This window comes from Xyrauchen texanus, chromosome 3 (genome assembly GCF_025860055.1).
Source record: "Xyrauchen texanus isolate HMW12.3.18 chromosome 3, RBS_HiC_50CHRs, whole genome shotgun sequence".
In the NCBI taxonomy this organism is placed as follows: Eukaryota; Metazoa; Chordata; class Actinopteri; order Cypriniformes; family Catostomidae; genus Xyrauchen; species Xyrauchen texanus.
The window spans coordinates 40809392-40833060 of record NC_068278.1 but is presented as its reverse complement, the minus strand read 5'-3'; the positions used below and the strand labels follow the sequence as shown (position 1 = coordinate 40833060).

Below are 23669 nucleotides of genomic sequence, written 5' to 3'. Positions count from 1 at the left end.
TGTGACTGGTACCAGCAGGGCATTCCGTGGAATTGCAGAGAGAAAGAGTAGGAAAAGAGAGCAAGAGTCCACCACAGAGGTACCGTCTACTGCCCCTACTTTCCTTTGTCCCAACCTGACCCCTACACATACATGTAGAAGAAGACATAGCACTTGGTTTCTGTGCTGACCTGTGTTATTGTAGAATAATGGTGTTTCTAACCTCTCAACTCTTTAAAGACCCTATGCGTTTTGTAGTTTTTAGTCCATTTCTTTTAGCTTTAAGAATTCTGTACTCCTAAAAGTTGACACTTTTAGCAGATATCCGGATTTACAACATAAAGCCTCTCTCTTCCAGGAAAATGTATGTCTCATCTACACAGATGTTTTTCCAATTAAACATAATCAAGAATGAGAATGTCAGGTCCTGGGTAGCTCAGTGGTAAAGATGCTGGCTACCACCCCTGGAGTTTGCTAATTCGAATCCCAGGGCGGCTGAGTGACTCTAAATTTGCCTGATTGCTAGGGAGGGTTGAGTCACATGGGGTAACCTCCTCATGGTCACTATAATGTGGTTTGTTCTCAGTGGGGCACATGGTGATTTGAGTACGGATTGTCGGTCTCAGACGCGGAGGCAGCTGGGATTCGTCCTCTGCCATCCGGATTGAGGGGAGTCACTATGCAACCACGAGGACTTAAAGCACATTGGGAATTGGGCTTTCCAAATTGGATGAAAAAAGGAGAATGCCTCTCCCCTAGTTCACGCTGCTTCAACAAATGGCAAAATGCCACCAAATACAACATTCCAGTGGTTGTTTTGTTTTGCTGGATAAGAATTTGAACCCTTTTGGTGTTTGTTTGGTCAGTGTGTATATTTTATAGGACAATTAGCCAACTTCAGAATGTTTGAAATGTTGTAGTTTATTGGGTTGGACCAGTCTTATAGCACTGGCAACCAAGCAACAACTAGCAAACGTCTGATGGAGGGAACAAGGCATTGTGTCAATGTAGTGACACTAGGGGTCGGACTTGGGAGCCCCAAAAACATCTGATATTTGATAAAAGGCCAATGAGAATTGGCAAGTGGAATTTGACAGTTATAGAAGAGCAGAGGACTCAATGACTGCTGAGCAGAACTGTAACAGCAGCACCTGAGGCAGGTTTAATTTATTCAACTGGCAAATTAAGTAGTCAATGTGGGTCTCCCACTTCAGATCCTGTGAGATGGTAGAGCCCAGGAACCTGAATGACTCCACTGCTGCCACAGTGCTTTTGAGAATGGTGAACGGGGTCAATGCTGGGTTGTTCTTTCTAAAGTCCACTATCATCTCCACTGTTTTGAGCGTGTTCAGTTCCAGGTTGTTTTGACTGCACTAGACAGCCAGCTGTTCAACTTCCCTTCTGTGTGCAGACTCATCGTCATCCTGGATCCACCAATCAGAGAATCGTGGCCAACAAACTGCGCCAAACAAGCTCAGTAGCGACCGCACACTTCCATGATGCACTTTGAATGATTAAATCGAGATAGTCTCCCTACATTTTTTTTTTTTTTATTTGAAATACTGTTTTGTCAGACCAAATCAATGTTAGTAATGCTGTGATTCTCCTTGAAGCTGGTTGGTTATGGAACAAAGATGGCTGAAAACTTGTGTGACACTGCTGCGCTCTATTATTATGTATAATTAGCATCTTTGAATACTCCTGATCACATTTACTATAGTATAATTATAGTTGCTTATCTCCAGATAAATTGCCTTTGGAGAGGAGCTTATATTTCCATCTCTTGTAATGTACAGTATCTGTGGCAGAACAATGCAAATGCATGCAGGTTTTGTTAAAGGAACAAATACTTTGATAAAACAGTGGCTTCTTTTCTAATTACAGTAGTAAACAGCTGATGCTAGGTCTCACGGTTCTATCCATGGTGGTGATGACATGCATGTACTGTGGTTTGGACCCAAAAGTACAATGTTAAAAGAGACTTGCAATGGACCAAGCAATTGATCCAATTGTGAAAGCAGCCTAATAATTTTTCAGAAACTATGATGTCTTTCTATTCTACATAGTGGAAGCAGTAATAGTTAGATTATTCCTGAAAGCTATCATTAACGTTGCATAAAAACCAAAGGGTCAAGATAGAGCATTACACAAGCATATACAGACAGGAGACTAATGATATATATTGTATCTGTGAATATCAACATGTCACACGCTCAGACAGTCTGACTTATCTCTCTATTTTAAGTACACTCACAAATGAGAACTGCTGTATGATCATTAAAGCATTTAATTAAATATGGCCTGCTTAAAAGACGCACTATCGTTACGCTACTTCTATTTTTGTAACTTGATAAAGGCCTATGCTTTCTTGTCACCCTTCATATAGACTTTGGCAGCAATTTAGAAGGACGTCAGCGCGATAGACATACAAAGCAGTTCTGACAACAGATGCATAGACAGTGCTCATTATAACAGTCTCAAATATAAGGAAGATATTAAAACAATTCTATATTTGTTTTGTTAAATGTTCACATTGGTGGATTTGATTAGAGGCGCACATACTGTAGCAACTTGGCTACATAATTGTTTTTTTTAAATTGCCTCTGCAATGCCTCATTTATACTGGAAGAATATAAGTTCTCCTGAAGTATATTTTAGTGGTTTATACCTCAGTGGTGCTTTCTAATATTGTGGGTTCTGCTGCATCATTATGCCTGCAGAATAACTGCACAAGATATGCTCCTGCCACTTGCAGAAAATAGGGCACCCTGTCCATCAGGTTTGATTCATTTCTTTTTCTTTTGCAAGAGTCAAATTGCCTAGTAATTCCATGTCTCCTGATCAAGTTGTAATTTATTAAAAGGGCTTTGCATTGGCTGTTTAAGCTGCTGTATTATTTGTTGCTAAATGAGGAAAGACCATCTACCTCCCCCTTACACATTCCTACTTTACTAGAAAACACTACGGTGTAACCATGGCTACGTGATGTAGTGTGGAGTGCTAACGAGAGGAGGAGGAGAGAGTGTATTAGAGAGAGGGTCAGTTGAACTTGCTTTGATTCTATGATGAGAGAGTATGTAGTGGTGCATTTTATGTTAGTGTATGCTTACTCTGACAACTTATTTTACTGTGAGAAAGTCACCAGAACTGCGTTAATGAAGACATGTAGCACTGTGAAAAGCTTTGAATTGTGTGAAGTATTTCAGAAAGATGGGTTTATTTTTTAACCCTATCTATAAGCTAATTGTTGTTACTGCAGTTTAGGGGGTAACCCTCAAAATGTATCGTTGAAGTGTTTACCCAAAAACAAATTCAAGGTGTACAAGGTGCTGGCCGATACAATAGTTGTTCTGGACTTATACTGACACATATTGTGTGAATGCAGAAAAGCTTTTCGGTAACCAATGCCTTTGCAGAAATACCCTATCCACAGGCGTAAGTCACTGACAATTTATTTATTCCATTACCAAAAGTGTTCAATAATAAAATGTACAGCAATTGTACAGCATGTGTAACCCCTTCTTTTCTGGTCCCTTGTCAATGATGATGCTAGTCAAGTGCAGATTGAGCTCATTCTCTTTATTGAGATAGTATATCTGTCTTCATCTGCTCAAAATTTGTGAGATCTGTGAGATCATCAATGGGGGAATAAAAACACCATCTCCACTCCAAAACTTATCATAAAGGGCAAAAAGAAAGCATTTATTTTATCATGCACACTCCATGTTGCATAGCACTAGCAAAGCTAGCCTATATCTTTCTCAAATTAGCTGATAAATAAAACACTGAAATCTTGAAATACTATGCTAAATTTTTCACGTAATAAATATTCAGTTGTTCATTAAGCACTTGTTTAACAGGTTAGACATGCACATGCAAAATTATTAAAATAAAGAATGATTTCTTAGATCTGGTGGAGTGGAGAACATTTCATCGTACCATCTTTCTCACTGCCAATCTCAGACTGAGGGAAATTTGATGGTAGTTGAGAGAAAACACGGATGTTCCCCCTTCTCCCTCTAGTGGATGCATTTTGTCCATTAACGGGACAGAATAAACTCTCTTTTTTTACTGAACAAATATAAAATAAACATTAAAGATACTTTAGACAATTATATTGAATAGGTAACATTTACCATCAGAAAATAAACATTTGCTCTTTTGTTATTTTGAAAAACTTCAAATTACCCAACATTTCAAGTTTTACTCTGTTACACATGCACTTGGCTTAAAGAGGCTTATCAAGATAGAAGTGAGTAGGATATGGCTGGTCATGTGATCTCAACATGGCAGCCCCAATGAAGGGGTGACCCACCTTCAGTAGACCCACCTTAAGCATATAACTGCTTCTTTTAGGCCATGTATATGACCTTTATGTCTTCATATCCAATGAGTGTAATTTTAAACATACTCTTATGTTTATCCCTCTATTTTTAGGTGTTAAACATTTTCAGTGGGGAAAATTCCTATGCCACCAGCAAAAAAAATTATAAAGTCTAAATTCCCAAAACCCCCCTCAAAATGCACAACTCTTTTTACATGAGTGAAGTTAGAGTTGTTACATTTCTTTCATAGCAATTAAAAAATTACACTCTTAAAATTTCCGGTCACTTTTGACCGGGAACAACTGTAATGTGATTCAGTAATGAACAAGGCATAAGGGTTAAGGAAAATGTACACACCCTTGCTCATTTTAGGGTTAAACCCAATTATGAGGACTGAAGATATGTTTGCAGTGCACCAAGGTTGTTGTATAACTTCAAACACTCATCTCTGTACATAATGAGGCATGGCTAATGCCACTTTATCATGTATACATGACTGTTCAGAAGCATATTTAAAAATTCCATTCCAAATTTCTTACACCTCCCATGTTTTGTGTTTTTCTCTTATTTTATACCTCTTTCCAATCCACTGTGTTTATGCAAATCCTTTCTATCCCAGAAACTTCCGGAAGCACCTGAAGATGGTGGGCAGCAAAAGGGTCAAGGCCCAGAGTGAGTTATTTGCAGATATCTGTGTATATGTGTACACTATGTTTTTGGGTATGTCTTGGCATGAGTGAGTACTGTATGTGTGCCAGTGTTTATGTTTTAATGAGAGTATGCTGTTGGTAATTTCATCTGTATATTTGTGAATGATGTTTTGCAAATGTTATATAGGCTACATATGTGAACATGCCATTGCTTAATAATAATTCATTGGATCAGATTAATTATTTTTAGGGGTTACAGATGCTCAAGGCATCTGATAAAAGTGATAAAAGCAAAACCATTTGATGCTCTTGTCAGATTTACAACTAGTGATATGGGTTCTTTTCTGTCAGAAACTATTCCTGACCATTTCTGATTAACTCACCTCCTTCTCCTCAATGGGCTACAGTGTAAGGTGTATTGAAATTGATTCTCATTGTTAGTGCATGCCAGTGTAAATCTGGCAAACCACAAACATGTCATACCAGTGTTAGACAAGATCAGTGTGTGTGTTGAAGAGCAGTGTGTGTGATGCTTTCCTCCTCTGCTTCGTTATTAGCATTCACTGATTGCAAAGCGAAGAGTTTCAGCCGCTCCTGGAGTGACCCCACCCCCATCAAGCCTGACTCTCTCCATGACTCCAGAGACAGTGAGTCCACACACACACACACACACACACACACACACACACACACACACACACACAGATATTGGTGCGGCTATCCTTATAAGGACTCTCCATAGACATAATGTTATTTATACTGTACACACTATAGATTCTATCCCCTTACCCTAAACCTAACCCTCGCAAAAAACTTTCTGTATTTTTACAGTTTAAAAAAACATTGTTTAGTATGTTTTTTTAAAGCGATTTGAAATATGGGGACACTAGAAATGTCCTTTTACTTTTTATAGCATAATACCCTTGTAATTACCAGTTTGTAACCTAAAAGAATTTCCTTGTAAAGCACCCAAACCTGTACACACACACACACACACACACACACACACACACACACACACACACAAAGTCTTATTGTTCTAATTTTATCACATGCACATGGTTGGCCACCCACACATTTTACATGTCAAAAACATGGCTGAATTTCACAAAGCACATCAAGAACATGTCCGTGTCATATTTCCCCAAAGCCTACTTTAGGACCATTAAGAGTGCTTTATTGCCATGAACATTTTCATGACAATAAAGCACATTAATGTAATTCAGTAATGAAATTTAGTCTTTCCTGAGATGTTTTTTTTTTCATTATTAAATTCAGCATAAATTAAAGGCTCTACGATGTAAAATAATTTACAGTTTAAATAATTCATTTTCACTTTTGTGCATTATACATTTACAATGAAATAAATCGTAATAAATCATAACATATAATTTTTTGTAATTTTATAATACATTTATTTAAAATTATACATTTTTATTATGAATTAAATTTAGAATCCTTATTTATAAAGACAATTATTTTCATTAAGTTAATGGGAAAAATTATCATATAGATTGTGAAAAACGCGCTAAACATTTTTGACAGGTTTGCACACACACACATACAAACGCACCCACACACCCAGACACACATACCAAAAGTGCAAATAAAAACAAAATCCCTATTTGCCAACAGTATGACTGTGTATCACAATGTACATCTTCTTCCTATATCAGCATCTGTGTGTATGAATGTGTGAACCCTACTGCGGGTTGTACAATTGTACTGTACTGCTCACTTTTTGTGTCCTTTGTTTAAAACATAGCAATATGAAGCCCAATCTTGTGTTGCTCTGTGTATGTTTCTGTCTTTCTGACCTGTCTAGACCTTTCCTTTCTAAACAAAAGAGCACCAAGCATGAGAATTCATGCTAGGACCCCTAACCTCACAGACATGGATGATAGAATCCTTGCTTTGAGGACCTTTCATCTCATTGGTTGTTTTGTGCATGTCTGTGTGTGCATGTGTGTGTGCATATGACCTCTTCCCCAGGTGGAGACCTCCAGGCATCATCTAGCAATCTAGATGAAGCAGAGTTTGATGATGTGGTCTGGGAGGAAGAGAGGGAGATGGAAAGAGCATCTTGCATGGGTGATGACTTCATTCCACCTAAAATCATGGTACATGCACCCTTCGTAAGAAAACATTTTCATTAACAGTAATAAAAATAAAAACTACTGTAACTGGACAAACTGAAACTTAACTAAAATACATTTTCATGACTCCAAAACTAGGTAAAATAATATACAAATGACCATCAATTAAGTTTAGTTTTTGGTACAAATTATATTAAACAATTTGAAACCTTTATTATTATCATTATAATTAACCTCTCCTTAAACATGAAAATGATACTAGATAGTGATAACACCCTGAGATATTTAATTGCATTAAACTAGTTTAAATGATATCAGCTACAGCTGAAGAGTGCATCTTTTTTGGTGTTAAAATACTTTCTCCTGTTCCCGCTTAATATGCAGAGTTAACTATAAGTAAGCCATTCAAACACTGTCTCTTTGGCAGTATAAATATTGCTATAAAAAGTTAGTTTTGAGCAGTCTGTCCAGTCAGACACAATAACATTGACAAAACCAATGGCATAAGTTGGGGCGGGGTAATCTTTTTTCTTTTTTCGATCAACAGCAGATGGTGGGCGTAATCGGAAACTTGGTTTAAAAACAAGGTTTATTTTTTGAATTCTGTTTAGTGACACTAGTGGCGCAGAAATTACACCCTTCATCTTTAAAGCATTAAAAATGTATGGAGCCCCTTAGAGGACAGGGCGGGATTTTTTTTTTCTCAAATAGTTTTGCATGCCCTTGCAGTTTGTTTTGCATTCCCTCGTAATAAGTTTTACGTGCCTTCGCAATAGTTTTGCATTCACTCACAATAAATTTACAATTGGATTACTGAAGTAACCATATTTTAACCTTGATATTTATAGTGAAACCATAGTAATAATACAGGAAAATGAAACCTTTGTTAAAAAAATCATAATTATGTCGTTATTATGGCTTTAATACAAATATTTGTAGTAAAAACATAATAACCACAGGATTAAACATAGTCAATACATACTAAAATCTATACATGGTTTCCGCCAAAAACACATGGTTAATTAACTTACTTTTCATAGTTACTACAGTATTAATATAGTAAAACCATGATTTCTGCCAAAATTATATTTGTAAAACCATAATAACCACAAAGTTTGTTTTACCAAAGTTTTGGTTTTCTTGTATTTTCAATATGGTTTCACTACGAATATCATGATTAAAATATGGGTACTGTTGTAAAACCCTATTACGAGGGAATGCAAAACTTTTTGTGAGGGCACGCAAAACTATTTCAGAAAAAACTAAATTCCGCCTTGTCCTCTAAGGGGCATTGAATGCTCTTAGTTGTTATTATTTTTTTTTGCAAATACTATACATTTAAACAGAAAGAAATTGTAATATTGGAATTTATTTAGGATTCTTTTTATTTTATAATTATGTTTAAAATGATGTCTTAGAGATAAAGCTACTTTATTCTACATACTATATATGGTGCCGTGTGCAGAGCTCCAACATATTGTGATTATAATATGTTTCACCTTATCTCATTTGTCTTGTTTGTAATTGGACAATTTCACTCGTAGAATAAATTAATCGTGACTTAGCGCATTTTTAAAGTGACATCATAATTGAGGATTTCTGTTTTTGTATGATGCTACATGTACGTTGCTAGGTGTATACATTTTACTAAGTGGATCTTTAACTTTGGCAGTCCTAATATACTTACATTAAAATAAAAGCTTAAACTAAACTGAAATTTGATAGACATAGAGTAAGAACTAATGAAATGGAAACAATTTGAAAATAAAATAGAAATAAAAACTAAATTAAATTCCAAACTTAAATAACCCAGAACTTTTGGTCACCCACATCCACTTTGACACAACCGCCCACGATATGTAACAACCTTTTTTATGAGCTTATCAACAGACCCTCATTACATGTAGCTCAGCTTTTTGATCATCGACTGCCTCATTAATAGGCATGTGTTCTATTCATCCTTGTTTTTGAACAGCTAATTTCATCGAAAGTCCCAAAGGCTGAGTACGTTCCCAACATCATCCGCCGGGATGACCCCTCCATAATCCCTATTCTCTATGTGAGTATAGTTCAATGACGCAGTCACACACAGGATCAAAGAGAATCAAATTTTTGATTATCGAGTACAAAGCCCCTCGTGTTAAGCAGTGCTAATGATCTCTGCCAGTCAGTTCTCACATGGAAGTTTTAGTAGTGCAAATTATCTATTTAGCCTGTCGTTTGAGATTGCCCTGGTAACTTCTTTGTGATTCAGAGGCTATGATTAAGTGCTGATTTAACACTTGAATTATTTTCGAATAAAAACATCACCTACTGTTTACCAAAAGATAATTCATTACTCAGATTAGCGTTGCTTGTTTTATGAGTCATTCATGAATGTTCTGTGTTCTGCCCTCAGGATCACGAACATGCCACCTTTGATGATATATTAGGTATGTGTTAATTGGGCACAGCTTTTTGTGTGCATGCCAGATGATGGCTCCTTTTGTTTGTTTACTATGAAATTTCATATGATTCCCTTGCTGCTCCCTCTCTCCACTTCTATGCTATGTCTTCTTTCAACTCTATCCTCTTCAGAGGAGATTGAAAAGAAACTAACCGCCTACAGAAAAGGATGCAAAATCTGGAACATGCTTATCTTCTGTCAGGTCTGACAAAAATATGTGTGTGTGTGTGTGTGTGTGCATGTTATTTGTGTATCTCTTGCTTTTTCACAAGTGTCCATGTGGTGTATTTATGTGCACATAATTCTGCACTGTGTAAATTGACTCTCTGTCTTCTCCAGGGAGGTCCAGGCCATTTGTACCTATTGAAGAACAAGGTGGCCACATTTGCTAAAGTGGAAAAGGAAGAAGATATGATACAGTGAGTGTTCGTCCCCACAAAGCCCAAATAAATTACAGTCAACAATACCTACATTGCTTGCTTTCTGTAATCGCCCTGAGCTTTTGTTTGCAGGTTCTGGAAGAGACTTGGCAAATTCATGAGCTTATTAAATCCTGAGCCAAACCTCATCCACATTATGGGCTGCTATGTGCTTGGCAATGCTAACGGAGTAAAGGTATATCATATCTTCTCACCTCCTCAACCCATTTCAGAATTAATGTTTCATGTCATTAGCATTCTGAAATTGTATTCTTTGTCTTTTTGCTATAGAGACAAGATAGGAAATTGAGGGTGAGAGGTTGGGGTAATCGAACCTATGGCTCTCACATGAGCACCATGCTAAACACTGTCATAAGTCCATTAGTGTTTACAGAATGACTTAATTCTCATTATTCTCTATATACTTTAATTTGAGCTTTAGCAATCTTAGAGTGCTATCACTAATATACAGCCTCACGTCTGAGTGTGTGTAAGAAAGAGAGAAAGACAGGTGGGAGTGTGTTTGGGGTCAGGCTGGGATATTATGGAAGGATATGAGGGTGCCAAATTGATAACCAACTGCTCTGTGACTGACAGATAGACAGTCTGTCACCCTTCAACCCCCACACTTCTCTACCTCACACAAACGCTCACACTTAGACATGTACAAACACACAGTCTCTCTGCAACACATAATGACAGTTGCCTCTGTCCACCACAATTCTGCACATGTATTCATTTATGTTAGACTCGAGAGGGTGTTGTAACTACACACATTTACCAAAAAAGGACTGTGGTGGTACCATGGTACAGTGATGGTATCAGATAGTGATAGCATGGTATTTTGATAAATACCATGCTAGTGAATGATTATATACTCATATAATATGACACTTATATGGTTCTCCAAGGTACAGCATAGAATAAAATGGTATTACCATGGTGCATATCTAAAGGAGCTTGTTTGTGAAACCAAGTTGAAAACTATGAATGTCTTTCCTCCATGCAACAGAAAAGGAAACATTATAAAAAACTTTTATCGGCACAAATGTCGTATTGCCATATAATCTAAGTGAATAGTGATTCCAGGCAGTTAAACTCCAAAAATAGCAAAAAACATATTTGGCTAGTGAAAGGGAGTTTCAGGCCAGTTCACGAAGCCCAGTGCCAGATAGTTAAATGTTACATTCATTGATCTTGTAAACATATGGATTTCAGTGAGATATTGAGCACTGTTCTCGTGAATTCTGCTGATTTGAACATGTCATTAAGGGGACATTATCTACCTGGCTAACATAAGAGATTTTCTAGAAATTGTGAGAATGATTTGTGATAGTCTTAAAAGCATTATTAAGAATGGGATGAAAATTAAAATGCAGTCAATGACTAACTTCAGGCATTAAACTCTACATGGCGCAAGCTGATGTTGTTTGTGTTAGTCAACATATGTACTTACTCTTTGGCTAACAATAAAATGTGCTTAGTTTAGCTCCATGGTTTGTATGTATTAGGGCTGGGATTTATGTATTTACTTAATGTGTTAATTACTGAGATTAATAGTTGACTGTTGAACTTGATAAAAAAATTAACTCAATTAATGCAGAAGTAAAAAAAAAATCAGTTTTAACTCCAAGAAACTTCACTAATGATGTTCCCCACTTCCTATGGCTAAATATATAAATTACCAGGAGGAACACGCTCGACTTGACTGCACATACTAGCACAGAAACTGATTGTGCGGAGTGGAGCATGCTTATTCATTATCCACGACACATGTCCCATCTATAATAAACTCGGGAGTGGATTTATTGTTCCATATCTCTTCGCATCGCCGCAAAAACATACATTCGCTGTCATCTGAACCAGTGTCAAAAGCAACACAACGCAAGAGAAACCCAGCATTTGCGCAATAATATAGACTGATCTACAGCCAGAGAAAATAAGTTTTTAAATTTTAAACTTCAGCCATTCGTTTGTTTCATATATGTATATATTGTGTCTTATAATGCATTGGCAATGTACAACTTCTATTACAGCTTGTCCACTGACTTTATGGCATGTAAACCTATCCATTTCAAAGCTGTATACCGTAAAAATGTGTCTTATTATCTGTAATTAACAATTTTTAAAAAACATTTTAACACATACATATTTCAATAATTAAAATAAAAGGAGCCTGGGTAGCTCAGCGAGTATTGATGCTGACTACCACCCCTGGAGTCGCGAGTTCAAATCCAGGGCGTGCTGAGTGACTCCAGCCAGGTCTCCAAAGCAACCAAATTGGCCTGTTGCTTATAAGGGTAGAGTCACATGGGGGTAACCTCCTTGTGGTTCCAATTAGTGGTTCTCGCTCTCAATGGGGCGTGTGGTAAGTTGTGCATGGATTGGGAGAGTAGCATGAGCCTTCACATGCAGAGTCTCTGCGGTGTCATGCACAACGAGCTATGTGATTATATGTGCGGATTGATGGTCTCAGAAGCAGAGGCAACTGAGACTTATCCTCCGCCTAATTGTGCAGCTGCAGCAGCATGTCCACATGCTAACTCACAGGCTAAGTGTATGTGTTTTAGCTGTAACAAGTAAAAAGTAAAAAAATTAAGTACATATTAGCAAATGGTTGTGTAGGATAGGAACTATTTGTTCTTCCGCTCATCTTAACGCGAGAACTGCTGAAAGACACAAGCAGTCACAGACTGCGCTTGAGCCATATAATGCTCTTTCAAACAAATTAAGAAGGCCTTGGCTGAGTAAATGCACACAAAATAAGGATGAATCTAAACCTGACATTTATTATAACGGATTGTTTGTAAGTTTATTTATATTGAAAGTTATTAAAACATTGATAATGTTCTGTTGTTGTTAATATATGATAACCTTACGAAAATTAACCATGGTTTTACTAGTTATATTGTAGTAACCATGACTGTATTAACCATGCTTTTATGATGGAAATGTAAACCGTAATCCTGGTTTCCTGGAAAGAAGGGAATCAGATGAAATAGCAGGACGAAAGTGAGCTGAGATCAAAGCATTTTGAGTTTCATGCTCTTACAATAAATGCTATATATCTTAATGACCACTGTGTCAGTGTGGTCTCAGCCCACGCAACAGTAATCGTAATGAACGGGAAAAGCCGCTTGAGGAGAGAAGGCAATTAAGACTGGCCCGGCGACAAATCCTTCACAAATTTCCTTGCGTCTCCCTTGTATGGTTCCTCAGAAGCCTCAGAAGGATTAAAGCGAGTGTAGAGGGGAACATCTTCGGCTTTCATAACAAAAGCGATTCAAAAGCAAAGCGTCTTAGGTTTGTGCTCACAGTAAATGCAACCAATCTCAATTAGCACCGCTTATAGATAACAGCAATTTTGGCCTTGATTCTGGAATCAGATTGAAAAGAAAATAAGTGGTATCACCTATTCCCAGCAGCAGCATAGCAAATCTAGTTCACCAAGACCAAGATCTAATTAAAATGTTATACACACAAGCAAATGCAAAATCGTTCATAGTTGTTATCAGTAAAATAATGTTTTTCATTGTATGCCATAGTTTTCCAGCAAAGAAAGCTTTTGGAAAATAAACATACAAAAATACATATTTTTTTATGGTGGGGCTAGTGAAAGTTTTGGCAAGTAAAATCTGAACTACTTGCCCAAACGGGCCAGCAAAAAAACCTTAATGTTGGACACTCTACATGAACGTGTGAGACCGTTTTAATATTGTGGTGTTATTTGTTAGTTCATATAGGTTACCAAGGTACTATTCCCACACACAAACCACACAGATCATTTTAAAGCACAATTTAATAATGTTTGCAACACCATTAAGCTGCAGGTTTACTGCAGTGTGCCTGTATGACAGATACCTGGTAAACAAATCTTGATACAATTTACTGATTGAAGTGCAAATGCTCTCCAGATTGAAGTGCACCTGTAAAAACACAAAACTAGAGTGCTTTAGAATTTCTGTCAACTGAGCAGTTAATTTAACTGGTTTCTGCAGGCAGGTCTACTGATAAAAAAACATGTAGGCTTTTTCACTACATTTAGCCATTTCCCCCATAGTCCTCTGAGCATGGCCCTGCTACTTCAGAAGTGCAAAAAAAAAAAAAAAGAGAGAGTGATATTACTATATATAGCATCTGACCAGGTGCAGCAAGCAACCAAACAGCTCTACGCCACATTCTTCTTGATTTAAAGCTCCTGCCTTCTTTTGCTGTAGTGTTGCCATCAGATAATAGTAACACACTGTCTCTGTGATTTTTTCTGTTAGGGTGGGTTTAACCTTGCTCCTTTAAGTTTAAATCATGCTTGACAATAGAGGTGCTGGCTTCATGTGCATGATGCGCAGATATAATTGCCACATACATTTTGAGCATTGACGGAGTGAGTCCTGCGTCTTATCGCTATTGAAGAAATATGACAATTTCATGTTTTGGGCAGTTTACTGGGTCTTTTCCATGTGAAAGCCACCAATCAGTGAACACCTTCCATTTTAGCACATAGATGTGTCTCATGGAATGCGCTCTGGACTGTAAAATGGTGTTCATGAGTGAATGTTTCAGTTCTGGTGCATTTAGCACTCTCTCTTCAGGGGCCACACATGCAGATTCCACAGCTGGGGCGGGGGAAATGCATATTAGCATTAGCCGGCCATTTGTGTGCCATTGCGTCTGCTCCCAGTGGGGCTTGTGACTTTGAGTACCAGAGGAGACAGTGGGCATTCCCATCTTAGGCAAATAGTGTGATTTCTGCTTTGCCGACTATTTCCCAAATCCTCAATACAGTTTGAGGATGAATTCTCCATTCGCCCGGTATCACCCCTTGGTGTGACAGTAGGTCTGCGCTGTAATTCAGGTGGCCTGGGACATATGTAACGTAATATGTAATGTGACGTAACGCTCAGCAAACTTATTGAGCCACCAAATAGGCTGGCTGGACACACTGGAGCATGGCTGGAGTGGCTTTTTTCCTCATCACTCATTTCTGTGAGGGTCAGCCATATATCTTATATATGATCCAGAAGTTGCCCATGGACTTGCCGATGGCCTGCGCAGTGAATTTTATGGCTGGCAGCGCTAAGTCTGTAGAAGTGCGGAGCTCTTTGAATGTCTCTGAATCGAAGCCGTGCTCGTCCATTTGCTTAAGAAGCTTGGCTTGAAAGACCTGGAGCACCGCCATTGCATGGAGAGGTGATCTAGCTTGTCCTGACGCTGAGTAAGCTCTTCCCGTCAGTGCAGACATTTGTCGACACAGTGTGGAAGGATGTATGGGGCATGATTTCCACTGCCTGTTACTCGCTGGGCAGAGGTGTGCCACTACTGCCTCCTCCACAGGGTGCAGTTGGGTATAACCGTTTTATTCCCCGTGGTCCACATTAGAGAGGATGGCATCACTGCACAAGTGCGCTGAGAAGGCCACACACCAGGACTTTGACAGTTCGTTATGAACTTCGGGGAAGCATGGGGCAGATTTGCGGGATGCTGCCTATTAATGACCTCAGGAATGCAGGAAACATTCATTGAAGTGAGACTGTTCATGTTCCTCTGGGAGGGATCACTCAAGGTGAAGCTATTCGACCACCCTTGTATGGATACGGAGCATCTAACTGTCAGTGGCACGTGCATGTTCCTCGTCCTCGTTGTGGGGAGGGGCGGCAGCATCATCCACTGATCACACGCCTGATGCAGCGAGAGACATGACATCGTCATTATTATCCCCAGCGTTAGAACCGCTGAATGAGATGAGGCCGCTCTCTCTTTCAGAAGGCCAGAGCTCGTCTCATAACATTGCGTATCAGAAAACATGCGCTTCATAGAGATTGAGGGGCTTGCGGGGCATGTGCCGCCACGACGACCACCTCAAAGTCATCCTGCTTGACCTTGCGGCCCCGCCGTGCCTCCTCATGTGAATTCTCAGGTATCACAGAAGAGGCGGGTGGGAGGGCATGTGAGGCTGAATTATCCCTCAGAATGAGGGTGATTCGTGAGCTAAGCGTCTTGAGACTCATGCCCTCACAGTGAGGGCAGTCTCTCTCAATGAAAGTTGACTCTGCGTGGGCACGGCCCAGACAGTAAATGCAGCTCTCATGCTGATCTGATGATGAGGAGGCTGTGTCTCTCGCACAAGGAACACTTACGGAATGATATCTTTAAAAAGATGCAAACACGTAAGTAACTCTTTTAGATATATAAATAAATATATATTTATATTTATATCACACAAAATACAATACACAATAGCTTTGTAAGGATACACAAACCCTGCCGAAGTGCTGCAGGGAAACAGTATACTGAGGCCTGTTCACCAGCGAAGCATCAAGTGGCGAGGCAGTGTGATGTTCGTTGGAGCACTGCAGGGGAGCAGAAAGTCTTCCCGTGAAGATTCTGCCCGCTGACTCATTTATTTCAACGCCGAAGGTAGAGGGCTTCTAGACAAGAAATGATTCAGAGGAGATAGTGTATGTGCACCTGCTTTTATAGCAGATAGCTTTGCAGTAAAACAGGCAGGGCTCAAACACCATAGCCAATATTAGAATATTGGTATTATTGTAGAGAGGTTTCAACTAGGCCGTGTGGAAGGCACTCCTCATATGCGTTAATAAATGCAATGTCAAGTGTACTGAGTCGTAAGGGAACTAATAAGCCTTTAACAATTCCCCGAGCTCCTACAATGGTCCACGGAATTAAGGGGTGGGGCTAATTTGCATTCAGCATCATCATAACTATGAGTCTTGAGCCTGTTCCTCATGAGTGCTGTTGTTAATTTGAGTGGAGCAGCTAATATTGCTTTTAATGTTTAAGTTTTCTCTGGCATCTTGCATTACCTTTGGCTCATCCTTATTAAAGATGATTCTTAATAGAAGCACTTTGGTTTAGTAATGCCTAAGAAATGGACTGACCAAAGGACAGGCGCCCCTTCCTTCACTACTGTCGAAAGAGATTGATTGCTTGTGAATCCACACAGCTATATGTAGCTCTCATGATCGTCTCGAGAGTTTGAGCATTTGTTGTACTGTCCCGTACTTTGCACATGTTTGCACGTGCACTTTATATAGGTATATATATGTATATATATAGGTATTTTATATAGGTATTTTATTTCGTTGTGTTGTCTCATGTGGTCCTGTGTTGGTCCTTTGTTGTTTTTATGTAGCACCATGGTCCTGGAGGAACGTTGTCTCATTTTGCTGTGTACTGTACTAACTGTATATGGTTGAAACGACAATAAACACCACTTGACTTGACTTGAAAAAACAGAATTGTGCCAACACCCAGAAGAGAGATGATGCTGACAGACAACAGAGAAACAAAAGTCAAGGGATTAAGAGATGAATAACAGGAGGCAGTTAATACATTATGACAAACTTTGTCTGATATGAAGGATTCAAATTGACACGACCAGACCCCCTCCATCAGAGCTCGAACACTGCATAGTAGAACACAGTTTAACACTCCCTCATTCTCTCCTGATCAGCTCCATCTGGTCTGTGACGCACATATATTGCCATATGGCTCCCATAAGCAACATATGCAATCACACTACTGCAACATCACAGTCAGCTAGAGTGAAGCTTAAGCAGATAGATTTTTGGTTAGTTAACGATGATTAACTGAACAATATTTGGCCATTTGGAGATCTGCCCATATCCGTGACTGCTTGATTGATTAACAGAAATAGTAATTCTGCGAAGTATCAAAAATCTACCAACAGCCTTCCTTCAACGGAATTGTCACTTTCCCAACTGGGCCAGTACTGCTTTGTCATTACATCTTACATTTGTTGATCTTGTGCATGTTTTTAAACATTTGGTTTTCTGTGATTTATTGAAAAAAAAAAAAGCACAAAAGTAATGTTATTTAGGAAGCATACATAGATAAGGTTTTGTCGAAATTGCGTATGACTTGTCAGTAAGAATGGGTTGAAGATAAGCCAATCAGTAATGTTTTGCATCAAATTCCACTGTTTTCCTACAAAAGTGTTTTTATGAATATACCTTTCTTAAAGTTACACTTTAGCGTTATTATTTCTAGCTATATGAATATTAAAAACCTACTAAATGTATTGTAAATATTTTCAAATGTATAAGTCATTTTAATAGTATTATTGCATTTTATTTTTTGCCATTTTCAACTTGTTCCAGCCTCTTTGTGCCACTGTATTTGTTTTTAATAACCATGGAAATTGAGTAGTACTGAAACTGCAGATCTTTCTCTTTTCCTCAGCTTTTTCAAAACCTCAAGCGACTGATGAAACCTCATGCCATTGAGTTTACGTCTCCTCTGGAACTGTCAGCTCAGGGTAGGTGCACAAGCACACTTTTTAATCAAAAACATAAAACAGTTTGTTACATTTAAAAAAAAAATAGAACAGTAGAGACAGTATATTGTTCAAAATTAATATAATTAAAGTATTTAGACACTTTCTGATGGGAAAACTTAGTGGAATATGATAAACTACACATGTAGTGTAAATGTGATGGAAACTTCATACATCCACCAAAAAAGGACATTGGGCCCAGTTGGTTAAAATTCATTGCAAAAATGGCTAGGTAAATCAAGGTTAGCTATGGAAAAAAGTCTAGGATTATTTGTGAGCAGATGCCACTTGGTTTTACATTTTATTATTTAATGCAATGACATTTATGCATATTAAGTGTGGCTCAAATGTCTAGTAGTATCAATAATTTTGGGGGCCACTGTGTGTACTAGTATATCTGTACATCTGGTGGTAATTTATCAGGCTGTGATAGATAAACAAATGCAAGATATTTATACTGTAACCTATGTGCCAGGTGACCTCTCAATTTTCTCCATACCACAGCAATTGATTTAACAGTAATTATTCTACTATTAAGACCTCACTATCTTCTCCCACTGTTTCTGTCTTCTCATTTGACCCAGGAGGCCCACTCCATCCCCTCCCTTTCCGTTCCCTCCTTCATCTTCCATCTTCTTTTGTCCCCTATGGACTCTCCACAGCTTGATTCACACTGTTGAGGATAATTACCACAGTTTTAAATAGAAAACTGTATTTAAAACACCCACACAGGCCTATAAATGCTTCCTAATCTAGATCTATTTTCTATTAGGCGTAGATATACTGACTGAGATTTGTTTGTCAGATGATTTAGGAGAGCTTAAAATGTCTTGCTCTTTCCATTCTCAGGTAAAGAGATGATCGAGATGTACTTTGACTTCCGTCTCTACCGCTTGTGGAAGAGCCGCCAGCACTCCAAACTTCACGACTATGATGACCTTCTGTGATGTTGTGTCGTTGGTTTAAGCAGCCCAAGAGGCAGGTAGCTTTCTTTAGGGCCCACGTGCCAACGTTCCCTCCCAAAAATCCTGGGCGGAAATGTCCAGAGGTGAAGAAGGGACAGTGAGGAAGATGAGGTTGAGGATGAAGATGGTTGACATTACAAAGATGTTTGAATCCTCAGCCCTCAAATGTACCGAGAGGCGAAGTAGCCACTACTGTTAGGTGCTGTGTGTTCACTGCCATCCATTTGAGCTTTCAGCCTCTGAGAGAAAGAGGAACATTTGGTAGATAAGCAGTCTTTTAGCCTATGTGAAGGTATAAAAAGTAATGTTCAATATCTATGAGATCTGAAAAGCTGTGAGAAGAAGATGGAAAAATAGGAACAGTTACTTCTACTATATTTGAGTAGCCGTGTTTGTGGTAAACTAGCAGGGATAGTGATGCAAATGCTATTTTCAAAACAGGCCTAGAGTGTAATTATTTAAATTCACTATCATTGAGTGCAGGAAAAACTGGAACTACATGTCTGTTGTATTTAAATATCCAGACTAACTATAGAATAATTATTGTAATTTATCTTTCAGCATAATTATATTGCACAGTTTGACATTTTTAAATATGGTGTTTTCTCTTTAGAATTCTTTAGAGGGGGGCAAAAAAACTCAGGTTTCATTAGTTTTTTTCTGACCTCCTTCTGTACAATACTTTCTGTAGACAGAGAAAGAAGAAAACAGAGGAGAAAAACATAGATTTTTTTTTTTCAACTCAGCAGGAAGCCAGAATGATTGAGTTACCTGAGATGGGTTAAAATAACACTCACAATATCTTTATCAGGGGATTTGTGTGTGTTTGAGTGTTTTATGACTTCTATAGATTAAGTTTACAGATCCAATGTCTAAATTTCCATCAAATCATTTATGTGTATTATTAAAGCATGTGTAGACAGAGCTGCTATAGATCGGCAGATTTTGTCTTGTGGTATCTTCCAAATTTTAGCTTTGGTTGACATCTTTAAAACATTTTCTAGAACAGTATCTTAAGCAAACATCCAATTTTTATTAAATATAGACAGAAATACACAATGACTTTATCTCAGATTGTATGATATTTGTATTGTATTTCCCTGGCTGCATTTTGTCATATGCATCTGTGTGTATTTAATGTGATGTCATGATAAGCTATTCACAAGTTTTTTGGTCTTTGACATCGCAGGAAACATTATTATGTGGAAGATAACTCTTTTAGATCTTTTTGATTCATACATATCTCATGAGTCAAAGTGCAATTGTATCTGCAATATTTCTCTTAGAATAGTAAGTAGTACTGAGTGTTACTGTGATCCTGTTTTGAATAACGAAATTAGCTTTTAACACTTGCTTTTTACTTTAAAAAAAATTGTACACAGGATAATGTTGTGGCCTCTTAAGAAGTACTCTGGGGAAGAAAATGTTCTCAGAGCTCTTTAGTTGGTGCGTAAGTGTGTTTTAGATGCACCAAATAGATAAATAGATTCTGGCAGATACTGGAAGATAGTTTAATGATCATCAGTAGATTTTCAATTGCAAAACATCAGCATTGCAACAGACAGTTCAAGGCATTACATAGAATGCTGCCAGGCACAAAATATGTAATGTGGTTACTCTTTTCTGGGTTTACAACTTGGGGAGGAGAAGGCTTTGGATTATCTGGTGGCAGCAATCACAAATATCCCAAATACCACATTTTAGAACAACATAAACTGGTGTCTAAAAGTTCCTTCACGTCTTGTAGAGGATGTGAAGATTTACACATATATTTGTGTTTGTGATTGTGTGTAGAGATGTGCAACGGGGCACTGAGATGTGAAGGATGCATATGTGTTTGCCTCCATGTTGATCCATCACACTCTTTTTATCTTTGATCGCTCATGCAGACACCCAGAATATTAAATAAAGCAGAACAGCATATGTATTTATGTAGGGCCAAAATCATAATCAAAACAGTCCAAGAGCTCCCATACTGAAGAAATCAGAGATTTGTTTCTTCATATGTAATGATTTATTTTTAACTTCCAGGCTCATTTAAACTCATATTATCATCTCTTCACTGTTTATGCCAAAGTCATTTTATGCTATAACCAGGGTTGGGAGGGTTACTTTTGAAATGTATTCCATTACAGATTACAGAATACATGCTGTAAAATGTCATTTGTAACGTATTCTGTTAGATTACTCAAGGTCAGTAACGTATTCTAAATAATTTAGATTACTTCTTCTGCACTGGTAGATTTTCGAACTTGTTTTGACTATAAAAACTCTGCCAGTACAGTAAGACAAAATACATGTTAAAAATACATTTTCTGAAAAACCTAAATATTTTATGCAGTGTTGTTTCTAAAACAAGATCAATCAAATTGATCTTGTTTTAAGGATTTTTAGATAATTTTATAGGAAAAGAATACAAAAATTATTATCAAGAATATGATTTTTGCCCTAATATCAAAGGTCTCACTGGAAAAAAGAAATTATGATCCAATGTGAATTTTCTTGATAAATAAAAAATTTGATCGTGGCTGGTAAAATGTGCATGTAAAATGGCTAAAAATTGCATTTTAGCTTTTCGTTCAGCTGACAATTTACACAAGGTTTATTTCTATTTCTTCTGCTCCAAACTTACTTCAAATTTACTTCTCTGTCTACTCGTATGAATGTAACACATCATAAGAAAATGTTTCACCGCTGTTCAAATGCAATTTGGATTGCATAATTTATATGTATAAATGTTTTCCATCTGAAAGGACTACATAAAGAAACAAATGCCAATAAAATGCAAAGTAATCTCTTCAGTAATCAAAAAACTTTTTGAATGTAACTGTATTCTGATTACCAATTATTTAAATTGTAACTGTAGTGGAATACAGTTACTTATATTTTGTATTTTAAATATGTATTCCCGTTACATGTATTTCATTACTATCCAACCCTGGCTATAATAACAAAGAAGACTGTAAAGTAGACTTCATATAGATACGTCTATGGAATAGAGGGTGATATGTGGGGTAGTAAAACATAACATTTAATATGTATATATATATATAGCTTGAGAAAGTGGAGGCATAGTGCCAGTGGCACATGAGAATCATAAGGTCTCAGCAAGAGATCTAAAGATCATGGAGCCATCTGAGTTTGCAGAAATGTCTATGGCAGGTCATGCTTGAAACCAATCACACTCTTGCAATAAGACATTTATTAACATTAGTGTATGCACTATGGCCTTGTGTTGGTTGTATCATGTCTGCATCAATAAGATCTTCAAAGTCAATTCACATATTCATTATGTCACTTTTTTGGTGAATGAAAGTAGAATTTGGTAGAAAGAAAGCTGATGCTCACCACTTTAACTTGACAATGGGTTTAGTCCATTTTAACAATGCATGTGTTGTTCCATTTATAATACACCCATTCCTTATTCATGTTGAACTTCAAAACTATTTTCTGTAGCAATAAACATTGTAACATTAACTGTATTATTTAAAGGGAAGACAGTACAGATTCTAGAATAGACTGTTGTCTGAATATCTTGGGATGCTGTCTATGATTTCAACAGCATCAGTTTTATTTTAACCATGACTACTGGCTTTGCAGTGCAATGGAGAGAGACATGCATGATGTCAATAAGCTTTGGGCAATAATTTCTGAAGGCTCTCACTTTAATATTGGCTGTACAAATAATTAATGATCCCAATATACAACAATCAAACTACTTTGTTACTTGTGATGCATCTATATTATGCTAATTTGAACAACACATACACTTAAATATTTATATGACCAGTAAGCCACTTTTAAACAATAGCTTTCTAAACTGCAAGCTACTCAATACCAAGGTAGTTAAACTACAGTCAAGCTACTATTTTAGTTAGTAAGTTAGCTACACTACAAACCATGGTTACTACAGTCATAGTTACAATATTACCATAGTAAACCTATTGTTAAAAAGTGTTAAACAAATAAAGTGACAATGTTAAATTGAACATACATTTATACTTGATATACACTAATAAACTAAAAAACTCTGAGCTGAATTTAAATATAGTGATAAACAATAGCAATACACTAAACATTTCTCTTCAAAAAGAAGTAAAAAATAAGGAATAGTTCACCTAAAAATTATATTTTTCTCATTATTTACTTACCATTATATAATCTCAAACTCGCTTGACTTTCTTCGCAGAACACAAACAAAGATATTCTTTTTCACTATGAATCTTGACATCATCAGTCTCTTTGGCGATCATGATTTCAAGCTTTATTACACATCCTAGTACTCTGCGCATGCATCAATTGCTAGGAAGTGTGATCGAGCTTGAAATCATGATCATGCCTAGAGACTGCAATGTCAAGGTTTATAGTGAAAAAGATGTTACATTTTAGTCTGTTCTCATCTAAAACCAATCAAATTGCTTCAGAAAAAAGGCACTGAACCACTTGAGCCTTATGGATTACCTTTATGCTGCTTT

General features: G+C 37.4%; 1 protein-coding gene across 1 annotated transcript in view; it reads left to right on the top strand.

Moving 5' to 3' along the window:
* The window catches only part of LOC127632561 (NMDA receptor synaptonuclear signaling and neuronal migration factor), a 29324-nt gene extending 10148 nt beyond the window's left edge, over window positions 1–19176 (top strand). Inside the window, exons 6-15 of the mRNA XM_052111206.1 lie at window positions 4924–4976; window positions 5512–5601; window positions 6947–7074; window positions 9026–9109; window positions 9449–9482; window positions 9628–9698; window positions 9836–9915; window positions 10009–10111; window positions 18136–18211; window positions 19079–19176. Of these exons, the coding sequence (XP_051967166.1) occupies window positions 4924–4976; window positions 5512–5601; window positions 6947–7074; window positions 9026–9109; window positions 9449–9482; window positions 9628–9698; window positions 9836–9915; window positions 10009–10111; window positions 18136–18211; window positions 19079–19176 (817 nt within the window). The remainder of the gene's footprint in view (window positions 1–4923; window positions 4977–5511; window positions 5602–6946; window positions 7075–9025; window positions 9110–9448; window positions 9483–9627; window positions 9699–9835; window positions 9916–10008; window positions 10112–18135; window positions 18212–19078) is intronic.
* The last annotated feature ends 4493 nt before the right edge of the window (window positions 19177–23669 follow it).